The sequence below is a fragment of the Ammospiza nelsoni genome, chromosome 1 (assembly GCF_027579445.1).
Source record: "Ammospiza nelsoni isolate bAmmNel1 chromosome 1, bAmmNel1.pri, whole genome shotgun sequence".
Classification (NCBI taxonomy): Eukaryota; Metazoa; Chordata; class Aves; order Passeriformes; family Passerellidae; genus Ammospiza; species Ammospiza nelsoni.
The window spans coordinates 129823183-129848214 of NC_080633.1; the positions used below are offsets into that span (position 1 = coordinate 129823183).

General features: G+C 45.7%; 1 protein-coding gene across 3 annotated transcripts; it reads left to right on the plus strand.

Moving 5' to 3' along the window:
* The first annotated feature begins 3181 nt into the window (after positions 1-3181).
* Positions 3182-23891, plus strand: RRM2B (ribonucleotide reductase regulatory TP53 inducible subunit M2B). 3 transcript variants are annotated; one of them, XM_059485274.1, is made up of 10 exons: positions 3183-3438; positions 8005-8157; positions 9517-9633; positions 10531-10664; positions 12228-12322; positions 14323-14456; positions 19790-19894; positions 20990-21103; positions 21577-21747; positions 23450-23891. In XM_059485274.1, exons 1-9 carry the CDS (start codon positions 3328-3330, stop codon positions 21727-21729), a joined length of 1116 nt encoding a protein of 371 aa, XP_059341257.1. In that variant the 5' UTR covers positions 3183-3327; the 3' UTR covers positions 21730-21747; positions 23450-23891. The 3 variants fall into 3 exon arrangements, with proteins under 3 accessions (XP_059341253.1, XP_059341257.1, XP_059341266.1); XM_059485270.1 differs by having other exon boundaries at positions 3182-3438; positions 21577-23891; XM_059485283.1 differs by lacking the exon at positions 3183-3438 and adding an exon at positions 3894-4097 and having other exon boundaries at positions 21577-23891.
* Positions 23892-25032: the final 1141 nt, after the last annotated feature.

The window sequence follows — 25032 nt, forward strand, 5'->3', positions numbered from 1 at the left end:
CTTAAGCCCTTCTGTTAGTTCACTTAAAGTGTGGTAGAGAAACTAGTTAAATTCTGTAATGTTTACTCTTTTTAATAGTCTGAATCCTTAGCTGTTCACCATTGCTGAAAGAGGTAATAAAGGTAGCTACTAATAAAATATTATGACCAACTACTAGAGTAGGCCCTAATCTGAATCTAGTGAAACCTTGATACTTTAGTGCTAATTTCTGTGACTAATTCCTGGCTTTGGTTTCTTTTACTTAGCTAGCTGTATCCAACACAAGGTAAATCACTTGCTCCAGCTTTGATAATTTTCCGGGAAGGAAAAATTGTCATCAAGTGGTCTTTCCCACCTGTGTGGTTTGGAGGTGGTTTTTCTTTCCTACAAGTGAGTAATTTGGTCCCTAGATAACAAGCAGTGATAAAGCTGGAAACTGGCAATCTTATGAATCCAACACCATACCCTTGCAGAGCAGCATTCAGGGAGGCAGAGGAAAGGAAATTTTCCTCAACTCTTAAACAAGGTTTATCCTTTTATGCAATTGTGCAAAGCATACAGACTTGCTGGTTTTCAGAAGTTTACTTCAATGCATCTGAAGGGAAGTGTGTAGTGAGCAGGGCTGCACCTCTCCATGGTAGTTGGAGTGCAGGTGGGGGAAGTTGCCCAGCCACCACCAACCGCCTCCTGTGCAGTTGCTTCTCAGACGGAGCCGGGATTCAGCACAGCTCCTGGTCACCCTTAACACCACTAAGTTTGTGCTTATCTCCTCCTTTCTATGCTAACTGCTGTGCCCTAACTCCCTCTTTGTAGATCCCACAGCCTGTGGATCATGCCTGTGTGCATCTGTAAATACCATGCTCTTCGCTTCACTTGGATTTTTCTGGCTTCCTCTCTGTAAGGCAAACTGTGGCTACCTTGTTTAGTCGCTCTGATTCCCTTCTTTCAAGCTTTGTAGGATTTGACCTTTTTTCTGAACTCTTTTGTTTGCCTATTCAGTAATAGATCTGCTAAAACCAAATAGAAAATTCTGCATGTCCAGATTAGCTGGATTTCAGCATGTGTGGCATCATCTTACTCTGAGGTAGAAGGCATGTCCACACTTTAAAATGTGTCAGTGAATGGGACATGAGAAAGCTTCAGTGAGTGCCTGGAACTCACAGTGCTGGAAGTTTCCACATGATCTCCGTGGGGAGGACATGAACAGGCTTCACAACTGGAGAGTGGCCTCCATCACAGTGCAGTCACTGCCCATCAGGACTTCTGGCATTATCAGGAGCTCTGATGGATCCTTTGCTAGTTGGAAATTGCTTTTGTGGCTTTCATTTGCAGCTATTTCAGATTTGCTGAACTGAGAAGTATGGAGGGCTTTTAATTTTTTATAAATTTTAATGGATTTTTTGTGGAGGATAACTTCATGTCTTGCTTGAAACACAATCCTGTTAGAGAGTATTTTCCACAAACTACTTTTTTCCAATTATCACCACAAACTGCTATTATAGTAATAGACTGTTTAGCATAACAAGAGGCAGCTGGTTGCTCCCAGGGGTTCCAGGACTTTTCCATCCTGGTGAAACTCTTCAATATCCGTTTGTCCAGTGGCAGTGGCAGCTAACCAAATGAGTATGCTTGAATACTGTAGTCATGTTGGAAAACAGATTGTTGCCACAACCTGTGGTAAAGTTTCTCTGCACAGAGACTGCAAGGAGACTTAAAGAAATTTTAGGCTTTAGACATACTGAAATAATTCACAAATTGATTTTCTGAGAGTGAACAGTGCTAAGCTGAAAAGCAGATTTCACTTAAATTTAAAAATTAAAATTCTTCAACTTACCTGAAATGGCATTTTCTTATACAAAATTAGAATTATAACCAATTTTAAAAGGCATCTGAGTATTCCCCCAAAAAGTAACACCTTTTGGAGGAGGGAAGAAAGAGGTAGGATGGTTGAAGCAGTGAAGACTTCATTTGCCATAGCAGGACATCTGCCATAGCAGTGAGGAACTAGGGGAGGAATACAGCTTCCACCACCTGTCAAGGAGCTTTTTCTAAACAGGACATTGTAGGTACAGCTGAGTAATCTGAAATCTTGCAAAATTGTGCATAATGCTGTATTCCATTTGTATGCGCTTGTCTGTATTTTACTGTTGTGTACATGATTTAATTTTTATAAAACAAAGCTAACAGAAGTTGGCAGATTTTTGTGGAGGTGCGAGAACAGCCACATGCTGCTTGGTTAATCCTTTCCAGTATTTTTCTTTTTCTGTGCATCTTTAGGCACCATGTAAGTAAACATAAGGGCAGGCATTTAAGAAGTTATCTCCAAATTCTTGAACAATTTTCTATTGCTAATTATATTAATTTATAGTAGATCTTAATCCCTGTCAGGACAGGGCATTTCCTTATTTAGGGAATTCTAAACAGTAGGGCCAGGACAATAAGATTTGGTGCTAAGACAACTGGGTAGACCAGTCAATGTCATTTAATACGAATAGTCTGCTGCTTGTTGGTTTTGGTTCCACAAACTCATGCATCTCCCCCTTAAACCACCAGCAAGCTCTGTATTGCACACACCAATAGAATTTGTCTGTAAATGGGTCAGTTGGGTCTGCTCTACATCAGTCAGTGTTCCTCTAATTGCTCTGGACAAAAAGCTGGAATCCCTCGCACTCCATATACTTGATAGGAGTGGAGCTGTTGGACATAAAGATTAAGGAGCTTGTCTAGGTATCTCTGGGAAATAAAACTTCAAAGATGTCTCAGAAATAACAGTACTCAGCTAACAGCAGATACTGTTAATGTGAGTCCACCTTTTCTCCTTTACTTTTTATGTGTTCTTGTTGTGCTTTTAAGTAAGTTGCTCAGTCACGTGTTTCTGCTCCTCAGAAAACTCCATGGAAGAAAACCAGAACTGTTTTTGTGCTTAGTCACAGATCTCACCGCAGAACTTTCCTTATCCCCTGCCCTGGTGAGGCTTGGGCGTCTCTCACAAGACATCAAAAAGCCGCAGGAAACAGATGCATCCCAGAGGAGCGCAGTTGGCCTCACTCCCCCTTCCCGTGCTTGGGGATGGAGAGAGGGGAGGTCTCAGTCACTGTGGCAGCCAGGTGCCTTTAAAAAAAATACCCAAAATTCTTACCGCCACACGAATTCTTAAAGCAGCACCGAAAGTTACCTTTCTGGAAAGGGGACATCCGAATCTTTTGAAGCTCCCTCTGCTCTCAAGAAGGGAGAGAAACAAGCATCCATCGTACCGCCACTGACGGGCCCTCACGGAGCGTGGCCACCGCTGTGGCTGTGTTTGTTATACAACTGCTGAGTCCGCCCCGGGGCGGAGCGGCCTTGGCCATGGCCGTTCCCCCTTCCTCCACCGCCGCCGCCCCTCGCGGAGCAGTCCCGCCAGCCATGGGCGAGCGCCGGGGCCCGGCGGCGCCGCAGGAGGCGGCGGGCCCGGAGCGGGTAAGGCCGGGCCGGGCCGGGCCGGGCGGGGCGGGGAGCGGGGCCGGGCCGAGCGGCGGCTCCGGGAGCGGCAGCGGCAGCGCAGCCCTTGCCCGGCCGGCCCCGCGGCCTCCCCGCCCGGCCGGGCGCTGTGCTGCGCTGCCTCCCCCCCGGGCACGGCCGGGCCGCCGCGGGGGGACTCCGGCACCGGGGACCCGCTGCTTCGGACAGCCCTGGAAAGGGCAGGGGCCCGTCCCCCCGTGCCCTTGTCCCAGCCGGGCCGGAGCGCTCGGACACCGCGGCCCGGGGAGCGCTGGCAGCACCTGCGGGAGATGCGGGCCTGCGAGCGGCGGCCGCGGGCTGCGGCACGGGGCCCGGGCGTGCCGCCCCTGCCGCCCCGGCGGCTCTGCGCCTGCCGGGGCCGGGAAGGTAGAGCTCGTCCTCCTGCCCCCAGCCGCCACGGAGGCAGGTGTGGGTCTTGGTGATGCTCCCGGCTTCCCAGGCCCTGCTGACCAGGGAGGCTGCCCCTGGGAGGCGTCTGACCTGCGTTCTGGTGTCCTCAGTGTAACCATACTAAGCCAGGCTGAGGTGTTCAAGGAGAAAGGATCATCATGGCAGGGAAACCCACGTGGTCTTCCTGAGCCCTTGTGCCTCATCAGCACTCAAGTATCCAAAACCAGGTGTGCCATGTTAAATACAAGTATAAGGAACCCCTTACTGTGTCTCCCTGAACAGTGATGTCCTGTACTCATGCAGTGCAGTGCATGGTAGTCCTGTGATCCCCTCAAGCATGTGGAACCAGCAGGTGTTGTGCTCCTTGGACACTGTGCAGTGCAAACCATCTCTCCCAGGAATGGTGATGGACTTCCCAGTTTCACTGCTGGCGTGGCTGTGCTGCCCAGGGCTGACCTGGATGCTTTGGGAGCTCGTGGGATGCATGTGCAGCCTTTTCTAGGGTGTGAGAGGGTTCATGGTCACAGACCACTGAGTGTATGTTCCACATCATAGTGCTGGCTCTGCCAGCACCTTTAGTTTTTTCCCTGGCTACAGCTGATGTAACTGTGATGCTTGCACATGTAGCCCAGCAGCTGTAGCTGTGGGGTCATGGTTGTATGTGTGTATATATGTTAATTATTTCCTGGTTTGCTGAATTTGAAATTAATGGAAGGTGTTTCAGTACTCCTAAGCAGTTTTTGTTGTCCATTTGGTTTATTGTCATCACCAGAAGAGCTTGTCTCTCGCAGTTGCAGCGTAACTGGGATATGATGTACTGAAGTGTGCCCAGCAAAGGGCTGATGATTAAGAGACTTCAGCATCTGTTATACGAAGAGAGGCTGTGGGTGTTGGGACTGTTCAGCCTGGAGAAGACTCCAGGGAATTTTGTGAGTGGGTGAAAATATGTAGTGGAGGGAATAAAGGAGACAGAGCCAGGCTCTTCTCAGTGGTGCCCCGTGGTGGGACTAGGGGCATTGGTCACACACTGAAGTACAAGGGGTTGCATTTACGTGTGAGAAAACACTTGTTTTTTCTGAAAGTGGTCAGATGCTAGCACAGGTTGTTCACAGAGGTTGTGTAGTCTCCATTCTTGGAGATACTGAAGCCTCATCTGGTTGACCCTGCTGGTGCAAGGGTTGGCCTGTTCCCACCAGCTTCAGCTCTTTTACACATTTAGATCATGTTGTCTGAACAGAACGAAGCATGTACACTTTATAAACTCAGTGCCCTTTGTCATTATGGTGAGTGTTCACTGTTTTATGCACCATCATAGCATTAAGAGAAAGATCTGGGGTGCACATTGAAGGTGGTGTTGACCTAGTGACTTCTACCTTCTCCTGCCCCTCACACTCCTGCCAGTGCCTCTGGATCCAGGAAGGCAAGGCAGGAAATGCATTATGATCCTTCAGCACAAGGTGGTGACTGCTCAGAAGCCTCAGCAGTGATCAGAATGTGCCACACACTTGAAATTGAGTTAAAGAGGATAGGATTTCCTTGTAGCCACTGCCTTCCTGCCAGTTTAGAGCCTGTGAAAGGCTCCTTGCACAGCAGCCTGCCTGTGAAACTCCTCTGCACCCTGAAGGTGATAAGGGAGGTGGGATGTAGATTATGCAGGAGGTTCCAGTATGGTGTAGCCTCTGTGACTGTCCTTTCCTTTTTTAAAATTAAAAAACCCTAAGCAACCAAAACCATCTATTTAACAAAATACTGGTACAGTTTTTAAAACCTTGGGCCAGTCAGCCTTACCTGAATCCCTGGAAAGATGATGGGACAGTTCATCCTGCAGTGGAAGACAAGAGAGTCATCAGGAGTAGTCACTGTGGATTCCCCAAAGGGAACTCGTGCTTAACCAATCTGATGACCTTCTGTGATGGGGCAGTTGGCTGAATGGACGAGGGAGAGCAGTGGATTTTGTCTGCATGGGCTTTAGCCAGGCTTTTGCCAGTGTCTACCATGGTACCCTCATAGGCAAGCTCAGAAAGCGTGAGCTGGATGAGTGGATGCTGAGGTGGATTGAGCACTGGTCTAGTTTCAGGGCTGTCACTGGTTGTGTCCCCCAGGGTTCAGTGCTGCGCCCAGTATTCTTTCACTTATCCATCAGTGACTAAGATGAAGGGGCAGATGCCTCTTCAGCAAGTTCACTGATGGCACAAAGTTGGGAGGAGCAGCCACTACCCCAGAGGGCTGTGCAGCCCTTCAGAAGGACCTGGGCAGGCTGGAGATGGGCAGAGGAATAGTCTGAAATTCAGCAATGACAAATGGGGAGGAAGGTCTGGGGAGGAATAACCCTGGGGACCAGTACAGGATGGGGGTGACCTGTTGGAAAGCGGTTCTGCAGAGAAGGATCTGGGGGTCCTGGAGGACAGCAGACTGTCTGTGAGACAGCAGTGGCTGGGATAACAGGGAGAACTTTTGCAGTGTTTCTATTTTCAAATGGTGCAAAACCAGATGGAATTGGCTTGATGCCATTCCCTGAGCAGGTGTGTGCTAAGTCAAGGTGGTGAACCTGCCAACTCCAAATTCTCCCAATTCCAGTGAGTTATTGAAGCCATCTATGGCCTGGGCAGTAAAAAAGGTCTTCAACTCTCATGACCTTCAGCAAAAACTCAAGATGATGCTGGGAAATCTATCTCGTGTAATCGAGTAGTATTTAGAAATAGAATAAATTGGTAGAATTGTAACCCAGAATGTGCTTCAGTGATGTATTCACTGGGCATCTGGGGGTATCTGTGCCAGCTGTGCAATGTGCATGGATGTTTGGGTTTTGTTTGTTTTTTTAAAATGTAAATGGCATTATTTGTTTGAGAGTATTTTCCAAATTGAAGTAAAGGAATGCTTTTTATTATGTGAGTAGTTATAATCAGACTGGGTGGGGAAAAGACTGCCTGATACCTCCAGGAAGGTAGAAATAATGGTGTTCAAAACCCTCAGCTCCCCTTCTCTGCTGTATTATATGGAACACCTTGTCTACTGCCTGTGGTTAGTTATCCTCTCCAGCAGTGTCAGTGGCATCTTGGAGCCAACCCAGAAAGGCATCCTGCTTGCTGGACTTGTGATCAATGTGTCACCAGCCCTTCTGCAGAGCTTGCACCCTGCTGTCCTGACAGCTCTTCACAGCAGTTGTTTCTGGTAGGTGCTTGGTGACATGTCTGCAGGGATGCAGGGACTGATCCTGGGAGCAGATGTCTCCAGCCAGAGGTGAGGTGAAGGCCCTGCTCAGACTAAAAGAGCAGAGAGAGTGCTCTCTCTGCTACTTTCCACTGGCCTGTTTCCTAAATATCAGCTGTCCACACCTCCCCAGTTTGGCTGGGCTGGAGCTCTGAAGAAGAGCTGTGTGCAGATGTTCTCTGGAAGGCCACACAGAAGGATCAGTGTGGGATGGGTGACTCCAGGCAGAGGTTTTCCTGCTGCCAGCTGCTGGGAAGAGGCACTTTAGCTTCATATTGAGGGAGAGCCTCCAGGGCAGCCTCCAGACCACACTGTTGTGTGGGCTGCCCTCGCAGACTGCATACACAAACCTCCATGCTGAGACTCGCTGTGGCACAGGGCTGTCCTCTGCCAGCTGGGATTAGTTACTGTCATCTCCTGGCTTTCTTAAGGCAGTCAGTCCATCCAGGCCCTAATGGTGAGCATAAAGCAAAGCTGGGAGGTACCTGAGCAGTGAGCTGGGTGGAGCTGTGCTGGTGGCAGCTGCAGCACCGTGCCGTGACCTCACTCGTGTCTCCCGTGTGTGGGACCGCAGCGGCTGATGTGGCCCCGGGCAAATTCCCCCCCCCCCCCCCGTGTGCACAGGGCTTTGTGTGTGGCACACGGGGCTTTGCCTCTGGCACACGGGGCTTTGCCTCTGGCACACGGGGCTTTGTCTGTGGCACACAGGCGCTTCCTGGGAGGGGGCGCTTGCTGAGGGCTGTGCTGGTAGAGCCGGGCGGGCAGCGCTCCGGGAGCTCTGATGGAGGGCGAGGGGACACCGGTCCCGGGGGGCCAGGTGGGTGTCTGTGTGACACGGGTGAACTTCAGACCACACCTTTGGGATAGTGTGAGCAGGAGGAATAAATGGTGGTAACTTTAACCATAACTGTGCTTTATTTTCAGAGCTCATCGAGTGCTGCTAAAAATGGCTCTGACCTTGATGAAGAACCTCTACTCAGAAAAAATCCCCGCCGGTTCGTCATCTTCCCCATCCAGTATCCAGACATATGGAAGATGTATAAGCAGGCTCAGGCCTCCTTTTGGACTGCAGAAGAGGTGAGCCCTGGGCCAGTGGGTTGGCAAAAGACAGTCAGACCACTGGGGTCCTGGCACATCTTTCCTAGCTCCGTTGCTGGCTTCTGTGTTGCAGAGGTTGGAGTTAATTTCATCACATCATTCATGGAAAGCAAGCTGCTTTCACAGGGTGGTTCAGCAGAGCTGTTTTACTTGCTTAGTTTAGGATGAGATGGAATTGTGTCCTGGGTTGTTTCTCAGCTCAGTACCGTGCTGTGGTCTCTGAACCTGCAACTGACTCCTTGCCCATGTAAGATGCTTTGGGAAATTTCATGCTGTTCCTTAATATTAGGTACCTAAATTTCCAGACAGACAGTGTTAGTTTTGCTAAAAATGCATTTAGCTGACTCCTGATTGCCCTGGTGATGTTCTTGCCCTGGTGAGGTGCTTGTCCCATGTTACAGTGCAAGCTCTAAGTTCTTCCCCAGGGTTGCCGGTTAGCTGGACCTGAGCTCGTTTGTGGGCAGTGGTCTGCAACTGCAGAGGAGTGAGATGAAAGCACTGGCAGCCTCTAAATAGAACAGAAAGCATCATGGGATGATGAGGAGCTGCTGTTTGTGGAGGTGGTATTTCATTGCCTGGCTGGGCAGCTTGCTGCGCTGTTGCAGCAGATCTTCATTTAAACTGTTAAAGAAAAAGCATTTGAACTCCTGACTTACCAGCATTTCCCTTTTACTGTGTTACTGGTTCCTTCTTACACTGTCCTACCATCTGTGGGTGCTCTGCATTTTTCACATCTAGCTCTACTTTAGTGCTGTTTTGGTTCAGAAATCCTACAAACAAACAGAAAAGGCCAATGTGAAGGAAGCTGTGGTTTTCTCTCATGGCTGGGGTTTGATCTGATAGACAAGAACAGTTGCACAGCATTTGCTCCACACCATTCTTTGACAACGTGGAGGCTGAACACCTGCCAAAGGCAAAGTCCCCTCAGTCCATCTTTTGACACAGTTGGGTTTGGCTATCTTGGAGTATCAGCATTTATTTCAAGTGAAGTTTAAATGTCTCAGAATGAGCTCTGGTTACTGGTGTGTGTTCATACTTGTGTCAAAAAGATACTAAGGCTTTTCAAAATCTCATTTATTTATTCAATAGACACCAATTTTTATTCCAAAATACAAAAGTATAAACTGTGAAACAAGTACATGATGTTACTGTTGCAGAGAGAGGCAACAGTATTGCAGTGTCTCTGTTGTATTTACAGTCACAAGTTAAATTCCCTACATGTAAAGATTTGAAAACAAATGCCTAAACTCTGCCTCAGTCACTTGACTGGGCTGCTTGTTTTTACAGAATGATAAATGCAGAAGGACAATAATGTTTTCCTTTTTTTCTTTTCATTAGGTTGATTTGTCAAAGGACCTTCCTCACTGGAACAAGCTGAAAGCAGATGAAAAATACTTTATCTCTCATGTTCTGGCATTTTTTGCAGCCAGTGATGGAATTGTAAATGAAAATCTGGTGAGAAAGACTTACAGAGGGCTTGAATATTTAGTCATGTTATTGTCTTATTAACTTTTCATTTTGGCTTTTTCACATTAATTCATAGGTTGATTTAATGTGTACTTTTTTTTCTTTCCATCTCACCTTTGTCAATGGAACAAACAGCTTGTTTGTCTGGGAACAGTGTTTGAGTTAAAATGAGTCAGCTGTGGTCATCAGGACTCCAAATCACATCACCATTTTGAAGTTCAGTCCCTGGTTGGCTGTGGGATGTGCATTTCTGAATGAATTTTTTCTTGTACTCATGTTAATTGAAAAGTAGGGAATACAGATCATGGCTGTGCCATGTATCCCTCATTTTGGTAAAATCTGGTTTGTTCTCACTGAACAGTACCCTAGAATCTCTTAGGGCTGCAGGTGGGTGCTGCTAAAAAGGTGGGGAGTTCTTCCTATTGATATCTGTTCGGGGCTGGAGAATATCTCATCACAGGTTAGCAGTGGTATCTGTCTGCAAATGCCCAGTTTAAATCTGAAATGTTTGAATGTTTATAACATGTAGTATTTATGTGCATGTATTGCATGAAGATGCCTTATGTCATGCTGTTTATGTTTTTAGTGATGAACACAAAGTCTGAGGCTTTGTTCAGTACTAAGTGTTTAGTACTGCATTATTTTGTTGTTCTTCCCCTTTGTGCCCTTATGCTTCAGCTCTTAAATGTATTTACTTCTGTATTTACTTGCTTTATTTTCTTCTGCACCACAGCTATCCTGTTGACATGTCTGTGAACAAAGCAGGACAGAACTGCTCCCATCCTGTCTCTGTAGCAGAGATCTGTTGTCTCTCCTGTTGAGCTCAGAGTAGTGACATGCAGGACTGTGTTGTTGTACTCATTGCCTGCTTTCTGCTTTTGGCAGGTGGCACGTTTTAGTCAGGAGGTGCAGATCCCAGAAGCTCGTTGTTTCTATGGCTTCCAGATTCTCATTGAGAATGTTCACTCAGAGATGTACAGCTTGCTCATAGACACCTACATCAAAGATCCCAAGAAAAGGTAAACCTGGATGTGTTACAAACCTGTGGGAAATCTGTGGCTGAAGCCGGTGCCACTGTTGTAGGGCAGCATGGCAGCTGTCTCCTGTTTTCATACTGGCTTTCTTGGGGAATTGGGGAAAGTTCTGTAAAGCTTTCAAGGCCTGCATGTCCTACCCCCAAAATGGAAAGGGGTATTACTGACCAAGGCTTATTGTGGGAGTATCAGAAGGTTAGTTAATATGTGCATAAATCTTTTATTGCTGGAAGCACGGAGTATGTGAAATATTAAAGGTGGGATGAACTCCTTGAGGTTATGGTGCTCCGGCAGTGCTTGCTCTTACATCAGCAAAGCATCAGCCTGAGGAAATTGAGTGCTTATGATCAAAGTGGTGTTTCCAATATACAGCAATCAATGTATTGCATCCTTTTTGTCATCAGTGCTTTTTAATGCAATTTTTGAACTGCTTATTTTTGAATGATTGACTTCACTTTTTTGTCTGAAGAGCTTCCTAGTCCAAACGGGACACATTTGAAAAGCAGCACTTTCCCTCAGAAACTCCATGGTGATGGTCAGGCAGACATTGCTTTCCCACAGTGCTTTCCCATCATGTGTTGGTGATGGTGGCAGGACTGCAAGGTTTCCTTTCAGGTTTTCAGCATAGGAACAGAGTCTGTGCATGTGGGACCTGTCCTGTTTCTTTGTGGAGTTGGGCAAGATGAGGTTTTGCTCTATGGATAGTCTGAAGTAGCTAGCTTCAAGTCTGAGAGAGACTGTGATCTGATGGGTGAGCACTCCTGGGATGGGATGTTTGAGTTCACAGCCTTCCTCCCCTGAGCCTGTGGGGATGTTGCATTCTGCACATGTGCCTCCCTCTGCCCTTTTTATCACAGACATTGTGGTTTAACCTGGCAGGCAGCTAACAGCACACAGCAGCTCACTGTGTGCCCCTGCCCAGTGGGGTGGGAGAGAGCTGGGGAGAAAAGTAGGAACTGGTGGTTTGAGGTAAAGGCAGCTGTATAGGACAGGAAAATAACAATAATAATACCAATAATAATAGTAACAACAACAATAATAATAGTAGTAGTAGTAATAATAATAATCAAATTATGCACAATGCAGTTGCTCACTGGCCCCTGGCCAGCTTTCCCCTAGTTTATATTCTGAGCATGACATCAATGGAATATCCCTTTGGCCATTTGGGGTCTTTTCTTCTGGCTGTGTCCCCTCCCAGCTTCCTGTTCCCCCCAGCCTGCTCACTGGTGGAGTGGGGTTAGAAGCTGAAGAGTCCTGGACTTTGTGTAAACACTGCTTAGCCACACCTAAAACATCAGTATGTTATCAACATAATTCTCTTTCCAAATATAAATATAGCACTGTACAAGCAACTAGGAAGAAAATGAACTCTATCCCAGACAAAGACAGGACAGATCATCACCTCTTTGGGGTGGGAGTGGTCTCTTACTTGGGTTACTTCAGAGCCTTGCGTAATGGGATCCTCTGTCTGGTGGAGCTGGAAGGGACAACCAGGGCAGATTTTCCTAAATCACTATTATGATGTTTTGTCTCTGTTTTCTTCTATAGGGATTTCTTGTTTAATGCTATTGAAACAATGCCTTGTGTTAAGAAGAAAGCAGACTGGGCTCTGAAGTGGATTGAAGACCGAGAATCCACTTTTGGTGTGTAGCTTTTTATAAACTTGTTTCTGTTGCATATCACAAACTGACCTTCTGTGAGTAAGCTGCACCTCTGGAACAAGAAATTAAATTCTCCACAGATGTAGTGACTTCTGGGTCTCTGGTTTAACTAAAGAACTAGAAGTAAATTCTGGGGAGCTTGTATGTTTTTATCTTCAGGTAGAGAAATAAAGTAATGGCAGTGCCCCCTGAAATCATGTTATGAAAAATGCTCTTTTTTATCTTTATACTGATACCCAGTATTAATTTATACTGAATAACTCTGGTTTCCTCAGTTTTTGCTTGTAGACCTTATTTTCTGGTTTTGATTATTTCTTCTAGTTGGTTCTTATTTTTCACTCAGTGTTCAGAACTGGGCAGCTGAAGTTTTTGCAAGTCCAGGTATTTTCTGTGTTCATGTTCCTATAGAGAAATCCATGTTTTTTTGTAACTGAGGCATGACTGAACCTGGACAAAAAAGATTCAAGAACCATCTATTTCTGGTGTTTCTGTTTTGCTGTTGGGACCAGGTTTCTAGTTTTTGCATCTCATTTCACAGCTGGGACAGTGGCTCAGTTTCCATCAGTGTGCTGCAGGACATCCTTAGAAATGTTCTGCATTCAGCATTACAGTCTTGACTTGGAAGGGTTTGCTGTAGCTGAAATGCATAATGGGTGCACTCTGGTGAATTTTTTAAAGCAAACATCCTGTGTATTTTGAGAAAGTGTAGGAGATGTAGAGATTCAGCCTGGTGAACAAAATAAATCTGAACATTGTTCTTTTGCAGCATCTGTTCACAGCTCTTGTTTGAGAGAGGTTCTTTTTTGTAGCTGTACATTGTTCTGTCCTGGCTCCCACTGCCTCCCTGGTCTGGCTTTGCTTGCTGTGTGTGAAACCCCTTCATCATCCCTTTGTTTGGCTCCCAGCAGTGTGGGGTGTGCCAGGAATCAGAAAGTTCCCTGACTCAAAAAGCAGTGTGCCCCCTGCTCCCTGCCCCCAAGCTTAATGCATTTTATCCAAATAAGTAATCAGTCTTCTGCTTCATTAAACCTATATTTTATAAGCAGCCTTTCTCCATTCCTGTATAGCAGTAGCCTACAAGATTTTTAGTGTTGCCAGAAAAAAATCTTTCTTTAATAACTTCCGTGATACTTGTAAGTTGGTATTGCTCTCTGTGCTTTTTCCTAATTTGGATTTCTTCTGATGAGCCAGTGGTTGACATTTGTATCTCATAGAGGAAGTGAGATATCTGGCTACTTTGGATTATTTTTTAAAACAAAATTCTGTGCAGTTCTTAGTGGGAAAAGGCACCAGAACTTAGTGCCAAAGCTCTTCATGTCGGAACATACACAATGAGCCTGTGAAGTTGTTTGAAGTAGTGTACATGGAGGGATGTGGCTTCACTAAACAGTCAGATGGTCTTATAGTCTGAAGAAATACATTCATGTGGAGAACAGGGAGAACTGGGACCAATAATGCCTTGCTTTCCTTGGACTGAATGTGGGATAATACAAGTAGTTATTTGTGTCTTGACTTATGTTCTGTGAAAGGACTTCCACTCCCTTAAGAATATGGTTTATGTAGATTCCCAATAAGAATAAATTGTGGTGTAGAGTTTTTAGTGTAATTTATGAGATTGGCCCTTTTCTCAGTTTTGGCTGTCAGTTACACAGCTGCTTTCCTGCCTTTCAGGAGAAAGAGACAGTGGAGTACTAATGTCTAGGCCACTTTGGACAATTACCTTCTTTTGCTTCTGACCTGTGGCAGTTCAGTGGTTCGGTGCCCTGGTTCTCCAGTTCTGCTGGGGTTGTTATGGCTGAGTGCTGTGGGGTGTGTAGACCCACTGTGCATCAGGATCTGCTGACAGATGTGGTCAAAAAGCATCTGGTGTCGTGAGGGAGAATGCTTTTCTCCAGCATCACTCTGTCTGATGCAAATGGTGCCTCTTGCTGATGAGCAATAGAGCAATTTGTGTCTAACAAAAAATGTGTTATGTTAAACAGGTGAGAGAGTGGTTGCCTTTGCTGCAGTGGAAGGCATCTTCTTTTCGGGTTCCTTTGCTGCTATATTTTGGCTGAAGAAGAGGGGCCTGATGCCTGGATTGACTTTCTCCAATGAACTTATTAGCAGAGATGAGGTAATGTGACATGTCCTACACACTATTTGGGAAGAAAAGTGAGTTTCCAGGGCAAGGGTAGAAGTATGTTTGTGAAGAACCCATAATCTTGACAGAGGAAGGGGAAGGAAGCAGACTTTTACCAATAATTACAGAATCATAGAATCATTTTGGTTGCAAAAGACCTTTAAGATCACTGAATCAAACTGTTAACCTGCCACTGCCATGTCCCCTGCTAAACCATGCCCCTAAAGTACGACATTCATATCTTTTAAATACCTCCAGGGATGGTGACTCAACCACTTCCTTGGACAGACTATTCTAATGCTTGACAGCAATTGCCATGAAGTTTTTTTGTAATATCCAGTCTAATCTCCTGCTTGATGCAACTTGAGGCTATTTCCTCTTGTCCTGCTGCTTGGAAGAGGGTGACCCACACCTCACTACAACCTTCTCTCAGGCAGCTGTAGAGAGCTCAGGTCTCCCCTGAGCCTCCTTCTCTCCAGTCTAAATACCTCCATCTCCCTCAGCCAGTCCTCCTAAGACTGGTGCTCCAGACCCTTTGCCAGCTTTGTTGCCCTTCCCTGGACTTGCTACAGCACCTCAGTGTCCTTCTTGTAGTGAGGGGCCCAAAACTGAGCACAGGATTCAAGATATGACCTCATCAATGCCAAGAGGACAATCGCTGCCCTGATCCTTTTGCCATGCTATTCCTCACACAAGCCAGGATGCTTCTGGCCTTCTTGGCCACCTGGGCACACACTGGCTCATGTTCAGCTGCTCTCAACCAGCACCCTCAGGTCCTTTTCCACTGGGCTGCTTTCCAGCCACTCTGTCCAAGTCTGTAGCACTGCATGGGGTTGTTGTGGCACAAATGCAGGACCTGGTGTTTGGCCTTGTGGAACCTCACACCATTGTCTTCAGTCCACTGATCCAGCCTGTCCACATCCCTCTGCCTTACTAGCCTCCAGCAGATGAACATTCCTACCAAGCTTGGTGTCATCTGCAAACTGACTGAGGGTGCACTCAATGCACTTTACCACTGATAAAGGTATGAAACAGGACTGGCCACTCAGGCCAGTAACATATATATGTATATATAGTGTACATAACATAGCACAACTGAGCCCTAAGGAGCACTGCCTGTGGCAGCCACCAACTGCCTTTAATTCTTACCATGTTTTGTGGCCTGGCCATCCAGACAGTTTTATACCCAGCAAACAGCACTGATGAACTTAAAGCCTGGGTGCCACTGGGTCCCTCAGCAGAAATACCTGTTTTTAAAGGGAGTAAACATAAACACTAGTGTCCCAGTTGTGATTTGACCCCAGCCAGCAATCAAGCCCCGTGTAACCACTCTCCCCCACCAGTAGTATCAGGGAGAGAATCAGAAGGGTAAAAGATGGAAAACTCATGGGTTGATGTGAAGACAGTTTAATAGGGAAACCAAAAGTCACACACACACGAGCAAATCAAAACAAGGAATTAATTCAATGTTTTCCATGGGCAGGTGTTCAGCCATCTCTAGGAGGGCAGGGCTCCATCAGGTGCAACAGTGACTTGGGAAGGCAAATGGCATTACTCCAAAGGCACCCCACCCCCTTCATTGTTCCTTCTTCCCCCCATTTTATATACTGAATGTCACATGGTCTGGAATATCCCTTTGGTCAGTTTGGGTCACCTGTCCTAGCTCTGGACAGGTGTTGTGTCTCCTCCCAACCTCCCATGCACTCCCAGCTTCCTCACCTGGGTGGCAGTACAAGAAGCAGAAAAGGCCTTGGCTCTGTGTAAGCCCTGCTCAGCAATGGCAAAAACATCTCAATATTATCAGCCCTGTGTTCAGCACAAATCCAAAACACAGACCCATACTGTACTTGAAGAACACCAACCCTACCCCAAAACAGCACACCAGCCAAAACCAGCACACCAATGTATATAGTATTATCAAAAAGAGGGGTTTTTTAGACTGAAGGGGATGTTTGTTTTCCTGTGCTGTGAAGGGAGGCGAAGGCCCAGCTGCTCAAGGGGTGGGGTGGAATTGCATGGTCCCCAGCTGCAGGGGGGCTGGCTGGAGCAAGGACCTGGATAGTGTGTGACTGCAACTTGCTGTGCCTCAGCTGCTTCAGGCAGGTTCAGGTGGGCTCCAAGTACCACTCCTCACTTGCTTCTGGTTATGGGTCCCAGAGCTTGCAGACAGCCACCTGCATTCCTCACCAAGGCAGCTGTGTCAGGTTGCTGCAGAAGCAGCAGATACCACTCCTCTCCATGGGCTTGTGTTGCTGCACAGCAATAAAATCTCCTGGGAGGGGGCAACTACAGATCTGCCTTTGAGGAGAGTGCATCTTAACTTAGGATGTGAGGTGTGTGAGGGGCTGCATGTCAGCACACCAGATATGACAGACCACTTACAAGTGCCCCTTCTTTGCACTTCTTCCTTCTTTCTTTTTCCTTTCTCCCTGCAAGTTGGCAGCTATTGTTTATGGCTGGGGACTGTGCACTGCACTGCTTACATCACTGTCAGCACTGAAAAACTAGAAAGACCAGTTTTGTATGCAGTATAAACTTGCTAGTGGTTGTAACTTAGCAGAGTTGGTCCTAATGTGTAAAGAGCTTTTTTATAATGGAAGTAATTTTCATGGGTTAGATAAATTGCTTTGAAATGAGACATCTTATGATATGTCTTTAAAAGACACTTTTGAAGAAAGTGATATGATGAGTAAGGAAAACCAAATAGTTCTTCACCTTCCTTGTGTCTTTTGTGAGTCATCATGAACTGATCCATTTGAGTGAGGCAGGATTTGTCTGTTACAGGGATCACTTGCAGGTGAGTGAATGTAACTGTACTTTTCTGCAGAGTCAAGCACCAAAAGACTAAAATTTTCTTGAGCTCTGCTGGCATAATCCCAACTGCAGTTCTGTTATGAAGGTTAAAGCTTGGTGCACAGAGCACCTGCATTGAAACCCAGTGGCAGTAAAAAGAATCCACAATGGAAAACTACAAACTGTTTTTTGATGCACCTGGACAGATAAATGATCAACGCTCAAAATGTGTTTTTTGAGCTGCTGGCTCTGCTCCCAGGCTGTTCTTGAGCTGATGCTTAAAGGTGCAAAGCTGGTAGGAGCACCAGTCAGCAGAGCACATGGGTTCATGGAGAGGCCAGGCATGTCCTGCATCCTGCTGGTGGTGCTGCCCTGGATAAGACCATGGGAAGCCTTGCAGCAGGCAGCTAATGCAGTCACTAGAGGGGAGGATATTTCCCAAATTACATAACTTCAGGGCTGTTTCATGACCTTAATCAGAAGTATTTTATAGACTTTCCAAAAAGGTTTTCACAGAATCACAGTGTTGTTAGGGTTGGAAGGGTCCTCTGGAAATCCAAGCAGGGTCACCTGAAGCAGCTGACACAAGAAGGTGTCCAGGTGGGTTTGAAATGTCTCCAGGGAGGGAGGCTCTGCAATCACCCTGGGCAGCCTGTTCCAGTGCTCTGTCACACTTGATGTGAAGAAGTTCTTTCTCATATTGAGGTGCAACTTCTTGTGTTTTAGTTTACAGCCATTGCTCCTCATGCTGTTTCTGGGCATTACTGATAAGAGTCTGGCACCCTCCTCTTGGCACCTAGCTGTCCTGGCTTCAGCCAATGACAGGGTTAATTTTTTGCAGTAGCTGTGAGGGGTAGACCCTGAAGCTGTGTGGCTAAGACCCTACTGTTATTGGGTACCATCTCAGGTCATTGACAGGGGTGGGGAAAAGAAGGGACTTGCTCTCTTGCTTTTGAGAAGAAGGGTGTTCCTTCCAGTGGGAAAAAATGTAGTTGGGAAAAGCAGGGGTATGTGTCATGGGTTTCCATGAAAATAGCTTCTTTGTCTTACACATTTTGTTGTTCATATTGCTGTTACCATTCCTTTTGTAATCTCGTTGTTTCCAGTAAATTGTTCTTACCCATCCTGTGATTTTCACCTTTTGTGCCTCCATTCAGAGTAGGAAGGGGCAAGGGGAGGCCAAGGGTGTCTTGGTGGCGGCAGGGAGCAAGCAAGTGGCATCTGGTTTGGGAGAGTCTCGGTAGGGGCACTGAACTGGGGAGTACCATTCCTAAACCACAACACCACCTTCAAGATAAGTATATGCATCAATGAGATCCCCTCTCAGTGTTCTCCAGATTAAACAGGCCCAGCTCCTGCAGTCTCTTCTCATTAAAAGATGCTCCAGACCCCTCATCATTTTTGTGACCTCTGCTGGACCCTCTCCAGTAGCTCCTTGTCTCTTCCAGACTGAGGATCCCAGAACTGGATGCAGCAGTGCGGGTGTGACCTCACCAGGGATGGGCAGAGGGAGAGGATCACCTCGCTTGACCTGCTGGCCACTGTTCCCAATGCACCCTGAGATACCCTTGGCCCTTCTGATCACATGAGCACTGCAGGCTCAGTCACCTTGTTACCCACTGAGATTCCCAGGTCTGTTGCAGCAGAACAGCTCTCTAGTAGGTCAGCCCCCAGGTTTTTCTTTGACCCTTGGTAGTGATAATATTAGATTGTCTTGCAGCCCATAGTCTGCCAAATTCTTTCTGATTGGTTTTCACTCTGGATGTGCCCTCTTGGTGTTTATTGGCTGTAATCACCACCTTGCAGTTGAGAGGAGAAATGGTAGCACAGTGCTCCTTTAGGCTGGCAGTGGTAGGTGTGGCTGAAGCAAGTTAAAGAGAAGCTGAGGTGTCTGTTGGAGCAGCTGTCTGGGGTTGCTTGTCTCCTGGTGTTTTCTTACCTTGGCAGGAGACTTTTCTGGAAATCCTGGAAAGGAGCACAGTTTACTAGGCTCTGTGCAGGATAGCTGAGTGAAATGAGAAGGGAACTTTAGTTGGAGAAGAGATGATTTGTTAATCTTGAGTTTGGTGACTTTAATCTGAATCTGCCTTTCTGAAAGTGCTGTTGGGAGAAGCAAGGGAAGAAATGCTACTGAAAGAATTTAAATCAAGTATCTCAAAGCAAAGGGCAGGTAAACAGCCTGTTTTAACTTACTCACAAGTAGTTTTGCAGATCTTGATGTAGAAGTCTTTCAGCATAATCATCCCTGACAGGAGGCAGAGACCAGCAAGGCTCTGTGTAGGATCACTCACAGTAGAGCAGCCCTCAGAAAAGTTTTACCTGGGAAACATGTGTGCTGAACATTATTTTGGCACAGGTGGCCTGTGTTAGATTTGAGATGTTACTGGATTGTAAACTACAAGTGATAACACTAAGGCTTTCATAAAAGCAGGAGGCTGGGAAACTTCAACCCAAATGACACTGCCTGAAAATAAGAGCAAACTATGTGGAAGAGCAGAAAACTGACTGTGTTTTTCATTGTTCTCTTATTTCAGGGTCTGCACTGTGATTTTGCTTGTCTAATGTTCCATTATTTAGTGAACAGACCATCAGAAGAGCGAGTGTGTGAGATCATCGTTAATGCTGTAGAGATTGAGCAGGTAATCCTGGCTGTGACAGCATTGTGGGCAGCACAGGCTCAGTCTGAGGTGTGAAAATAAACAAATTAACTTCTAACTTTTGGGATTGCATGCTTGATTCTTGGCTCAGGCTTCATTCCTGATGCATTATACTGTTCCTTCCCTCTTCCTTAACGGTGACAATAAGAGTCAGAGACTTTCTGATTCAGTTGTCAAGCAACTGGGGCAAGCTGAAGCTGGCAGCTGGTTTTCTCCTTAATGACAGAAAGGAAGAAAAGCTGTCTTATTTGATGTTGAATAGAATAGTTAGAGTTGGAAGGGACCTACAGTAATCAACTGCAGCTGTCTCTTAGAGAGCAGTTTGTTTACATCTGTCCTTTCAGGATCTTTGTCTCTCCCTATTGTATTCAGATCTCTGCTTGTCCTCAGGAGAAGGCAGGGTGTGTTCTGGCCACGAGTATCATGCTGTCTTCTGGCTTTTCCTGAGGTTGATGTCAGGTTCTTTCATGTGAAGTGCTGCCCTTTCTGCAGGCACAAGTTTCTGCATGGCTGAGTGCTTGGCAGGATTTTAGTTCAGCTTTCTTTCCTGTTGTTATCTAACTACTGTGATGATGACAAATGCCCTGCTTTGTCTCACAACACTGAGACAGGTGTGCATTGGTGCCTGAATATACACATGACTGGGTTCAGCACTCATATATATCACTGCCCTCTCATCTGTCACTCTGTAATGGCTGGAAGCCAGGAAAACTGGTGATTTCTTGATCTATCCCTGCTCCCACTTGTATGGTCTGTAGGTTTATTGAAGTTGGAGCTTAAGTTTATACTGAAGCTTATGCTGGGGGATTGGAGAAAAGCAGATTAGAGGGGCAGTGATAAAAATCTTATGTCTTTTCCAGAGTAACAGGCTAAAAATAAAAGAAGATACAAACAGTTACTGAAAACAGAAGGTATTTGTTGAATTTAGTGATGCAAGTTATTTATTTAGACAACTTCCTGGGGAGCCTGGAACATCACAAAGTATGTTACTGTGAAACACAGGTGTCTTCTCTCCTTTTCTCCTATTTTTTTCTTAAATTTCATTTCTCTAAATGTCATCTGTATTTTAACTTCTAGGAGTTTCTAACTGAGGCATTACCTGTGGGTCTGATTGGAATGAACTGCACCTTGATGAAACAATACATTGAATTTGTTGCAGACCGGTTACTGATGGAGCTTGGGTTCTCAAAGGTAAGAGATGCAGTTGCCCCAAATGCTGGCCTGCCAGTGCAGCCCACAGGAACTGTCAGTACAAAGCACTCCCTTGTCATGCTGGGGAGCAGGTCATATTTAGCACATGGACTTCCTGTGAGTGACAGCTGAAACCACAGCATTCATATCTATGGTTCACTGTAAAAGAGCAAGAACAATTTAGGCCTTTGTTTCCCTTCAGCTGCTCAGCAGGTTTGTGATGGAAAATGTAAGCTGTGCTCAGATGCTGCAGTGCTTGAAGAGTAACAAGCACCTTGCACAAGTGAGCTAAACCACAGACCAAACTCCTGGGAGTGGAAGTGCTGAATTTGCTTCAAGAGGGGTCCATGGATCCTATAGGATATTGCAGGCAGAGGTGGTCTAGATGGAAACAGATTGTCAGTTTTGTTTGTGGTGGGGTTTTTAAAGCATTATTTCCCTGTCAGAATCACCAGTGTGTTTTCCTTCCCCAGGTCTTTAATGCAGAAAATCCTTTTGATTTCATGGAGAATATTTCTCTGGAAGGAAAAACAAATTTCTTTGAGAAGCGGGTTTCGGAATATCAACGTTTTGCTGTTATGGCAGAAACAATGGACAATGTCTTCACTCTGGATGCAGATTTTTGACAAATTGGCAAATGAATGGTGACTGTTTCCCTCTCCTCATCTCCCTTTATACTGTGAAGTTGATTTAATTTCTTCTCATGGAAATCAGAGTCTACTGGGATATTTTTCCTGGGTTTTCATGTTGTTAGTCAGAGGAGTAAATATATTTCTCTCTGTGTCATTTGAAAAAAAAAAGGGGGATCATTTGTAAAAGCTTTTGGCTTTGTAAAAGGATGGCCTTTTTAAGATTCCCTTGACTCATCTGCTGTCAATGCTGTCTTTAAAAATGACATGGAATGGATGCTACTACTTTTTTAAGACTTCGGTAGTGTTTTAAGAAAGCAAACTGCATATTTACCTCATGTTATGGTATTTTAATCTGAAAACCAGCTGAGGTATCACTCCATGTAAAAATGTTGCTATAAATTATTTTCCTCTTTCCTGTTTTCATGTTTATAGATTTGTTATAGAGTAAAAGCTGTTCTGTTTCATCCTGTTGCAGATACAGTAATAATTGAATGTGGGAAAACCTTAATGAGGTCTGAACTATAGAATGTTATTAAACCTGGGAATTATGGGTAATCTCCCCATTAACCTGGAATCTGGTCTGAAAAAATTTTTAGTCAGGTTGGAAAACTGATGGGTCTTGGTAGGCATTTAATTCAAATGCATGAGATTCTTGTGTTACAGCTGTTACTGAACAGGTCAGTGGACTTTGAATGGTCCTTGAAAAGGCACACCTGTTAACAGTGGAGAAAAACCATATCCTGTGGTTCTTTGGCTTGTGCTGCCTGTTTTCCCATGCTTCACTGATCAAGTGCCTTATTAAGCAATCTGTAGTTGTATTTGTAATCATCTGACACTGAAACAGCCAGCTCTGGGTGTTGTCCATCTCCCCTTGTTGTGCTGGGTGGTTTGATATTCTCCCTTTCTTGGTTGCCCTTTGCACTGAAGGGGTGAGAAGACACGTCATTCCAAGGGATTATCCCTTGAGGTGCTACAAACAGACTCCTGGGGCTGTGAGGAAGCACCCAGTAATGTATGCAGGTACATCAGGTTGTGTGTCTGATGTGAATCATTGGAACCATTGTCACAGAAGAGCTTCTGAAAGAAGGTATTAAACATTTCAAAAACAAACCAGAAGTAGTATGGAGTAGCAGCATCTTACAAAGGACTGTTTGGTTTTTGATTGTGTGCCTGAAAACTGTTTGTAATTTTTTGATACCACATGGAGAGAATGGAGTGATTGAAGAGTGGTTAATGCACTGCAGTGGTGCTTGGGGTGGAAGGGATACTATTCAGCTGTACCTGACTTATCTGCAAATATTCTCTTTTTTCCAAGATGAACTGAATATACAAGAGCTAGATAAAGGGTTCTGCTTTATTAAACCCAAGCATTTTTCATAATATTCATAATTTTGTGGAAGAGCTTTTGTAAGTCTTACAGTTGCAAATATCTTGTGCTGCTTTTGATATACCTGGCATGAGCCAAACTGACAGCCCAGGGTTATCAGTGATGGGGTAGCACAAGTGTTATTTCCCTGCCAGCCCAGATCAGCCATAGTCCTGGGTACCTGAGTTCCATGGAACAGGTCCACTGCCTTAGCATAGTTCCCAGTGAACAACTCTCCCTGCTGTAAAAATAAGCAGCAAAATTCACTCTGTTTTTTTAGTCTCTTTTTAGTAAAAGATCAGGAGTATGTACTGAACATGGAAATGGAACAGCTTTTTTTTTTCCTAGAGAAGAGCCTGCATCATTTGACATAAGGTACTTGGAAGAGAGCAGAGCGGAACATTGAGAATACAGAGAAAAGCTGGAACTGATGGCCCTCACTAACATCTGGAACTGCAAGAGAACTGTGGACTCAGAAGGAAAACTCAGTGCCTTTTGGAAATTCTGAGTTGATAGGGCAGAAGGAGAAAATACTGTAAATGGGTCTGTTGTTGGAGTAATGGAACCTATTATGTCACTGAAAGTACTAAAAAGTATTTATTTTGAGTCTTGTGAATTATAATGAGAGTATAGAGAGTGTTCTTATATGAAACTGCAATGTGCTCAGGTTCTGTAAATGTCTGTGAGATACCAAAGTCTGGTACAACGGCTCTCACTCGATTTGTGTGTAAAATATGTGTGTTGTTCAATAAAATCCGAGTGTGGTGAAGCCCATGCCTTCATTTACAAATTACATGCTTCCTTGTGAAATCCAAAGTGATAAAATTGGGATATGACAGAGTAAGTCAGTATTCACAGCTTTTGGATTGTGGGAGAAAGTTGTGAGTGCTCCATATATTGTCTTGCACTTTTTGGAGCTCTTGACTTGCTCTTTCTTGTTCCTGGAAGTAGGTTTTGCAGTCTAGTGAGCAGACAAGTGGGTTTGGTGTTTGTTTGTTTTGTTTTGTTTTTAATTGGGATTTTCTGGCACAAGGAGAAATCTTTTGGGTGTCTGTAAGGTTCAGTGAAGAAACACTCCAAAAATGTATTGTCAGTGGGTGGTACCTGATACATCAAGAGCATCATGCCCTTGGGCACAGCATCATCAGGTTCAGGCCCCGAGCTGGGGCCAGCCAGGCGCTGCCTGAAGCCAAACTCTGATCACCTGGCTGTGAGCTGGCACAGCTTCACACCTGCTCGTGTAGGCACCGTCAGGGCTGTTGTTTCAAAAGTCTTGTCCCTGCAGCCTCCTTGAGACAGGCATGACAGGCAGAAGGTGCCTTCTTCCCCCAGCCCTGGGCGCTGAGGAGAAACCCCATGGGCTTCTGAGGGCTCTGTGTGTCTCACACTGTGGCCATCAAGCTTAAGAAAGCCTGCTGGGTGTTGTGTGGGTGAGAAGGTGCAAAGCATTCCTTCAGTGTACACGGTCTCTGTGCCCTGAGTTGGAATAAAGCTGGTGTGTGACTTCAGTGTGACAGAGAAGGTGCTTCCTTGGAGGTGCTTGTCTCGTGGTGAAGAACATCTGCAAGGGTCAGATGAGTAGAAACCTCCTTCTAGGGCCTGCAGTAGGAGCTGTAGCTCATGGGAAGAATCCCCACTTTTAATTCCAAAGTGGCCTCTGTAGTTCCCATTGTTCCCATTCAAACAGACATGTGCCTCCCAGCAAGTCCCTTGAGTTGGTTATCAGAAGCCGCAGGCAGACATGGTGCTCCCAACGCTCTGCTCTGGCTGTGAAACCACTGCCCAGTGCAGTAGGTCAGTGAGTATTCCCAGCCCTTGCTGGGAAATCAAAGAAAGCAGGGGAAGGCAGGGCAGTTAGCAACCTCTTTCTTAGTGTTTCTGGACTGGTACGATTTTTGCAGCAGATGAGGATGCTGTGTGTGTGGCAGCAC

Bases quoted from the DNA above. Each gene is read 5' to 3' on its own strand.
- RRM2B (XM_059485270.1), top strand. From the start codon at position 3,328: ATGGCCGTTCCCCCTTCCTCCACCGCCGCCGCCCCTCGCGGAGCAGTC. The intron at 14,457-19,789 runs GTAATGTGACAT...CTCTTATTTCAG, and splicing joins AACTTATTAGCAGAGATGAG to GGTCTGCACTGTGATTTTGC. The intron at 21,104-21,576 runs GTAAGAGATGCA...TTCCTTCCCCAG, and splicing joins TGGAGCTTGGGTTCTCAAAG to GTCTTTAATGCAGAAAATCC.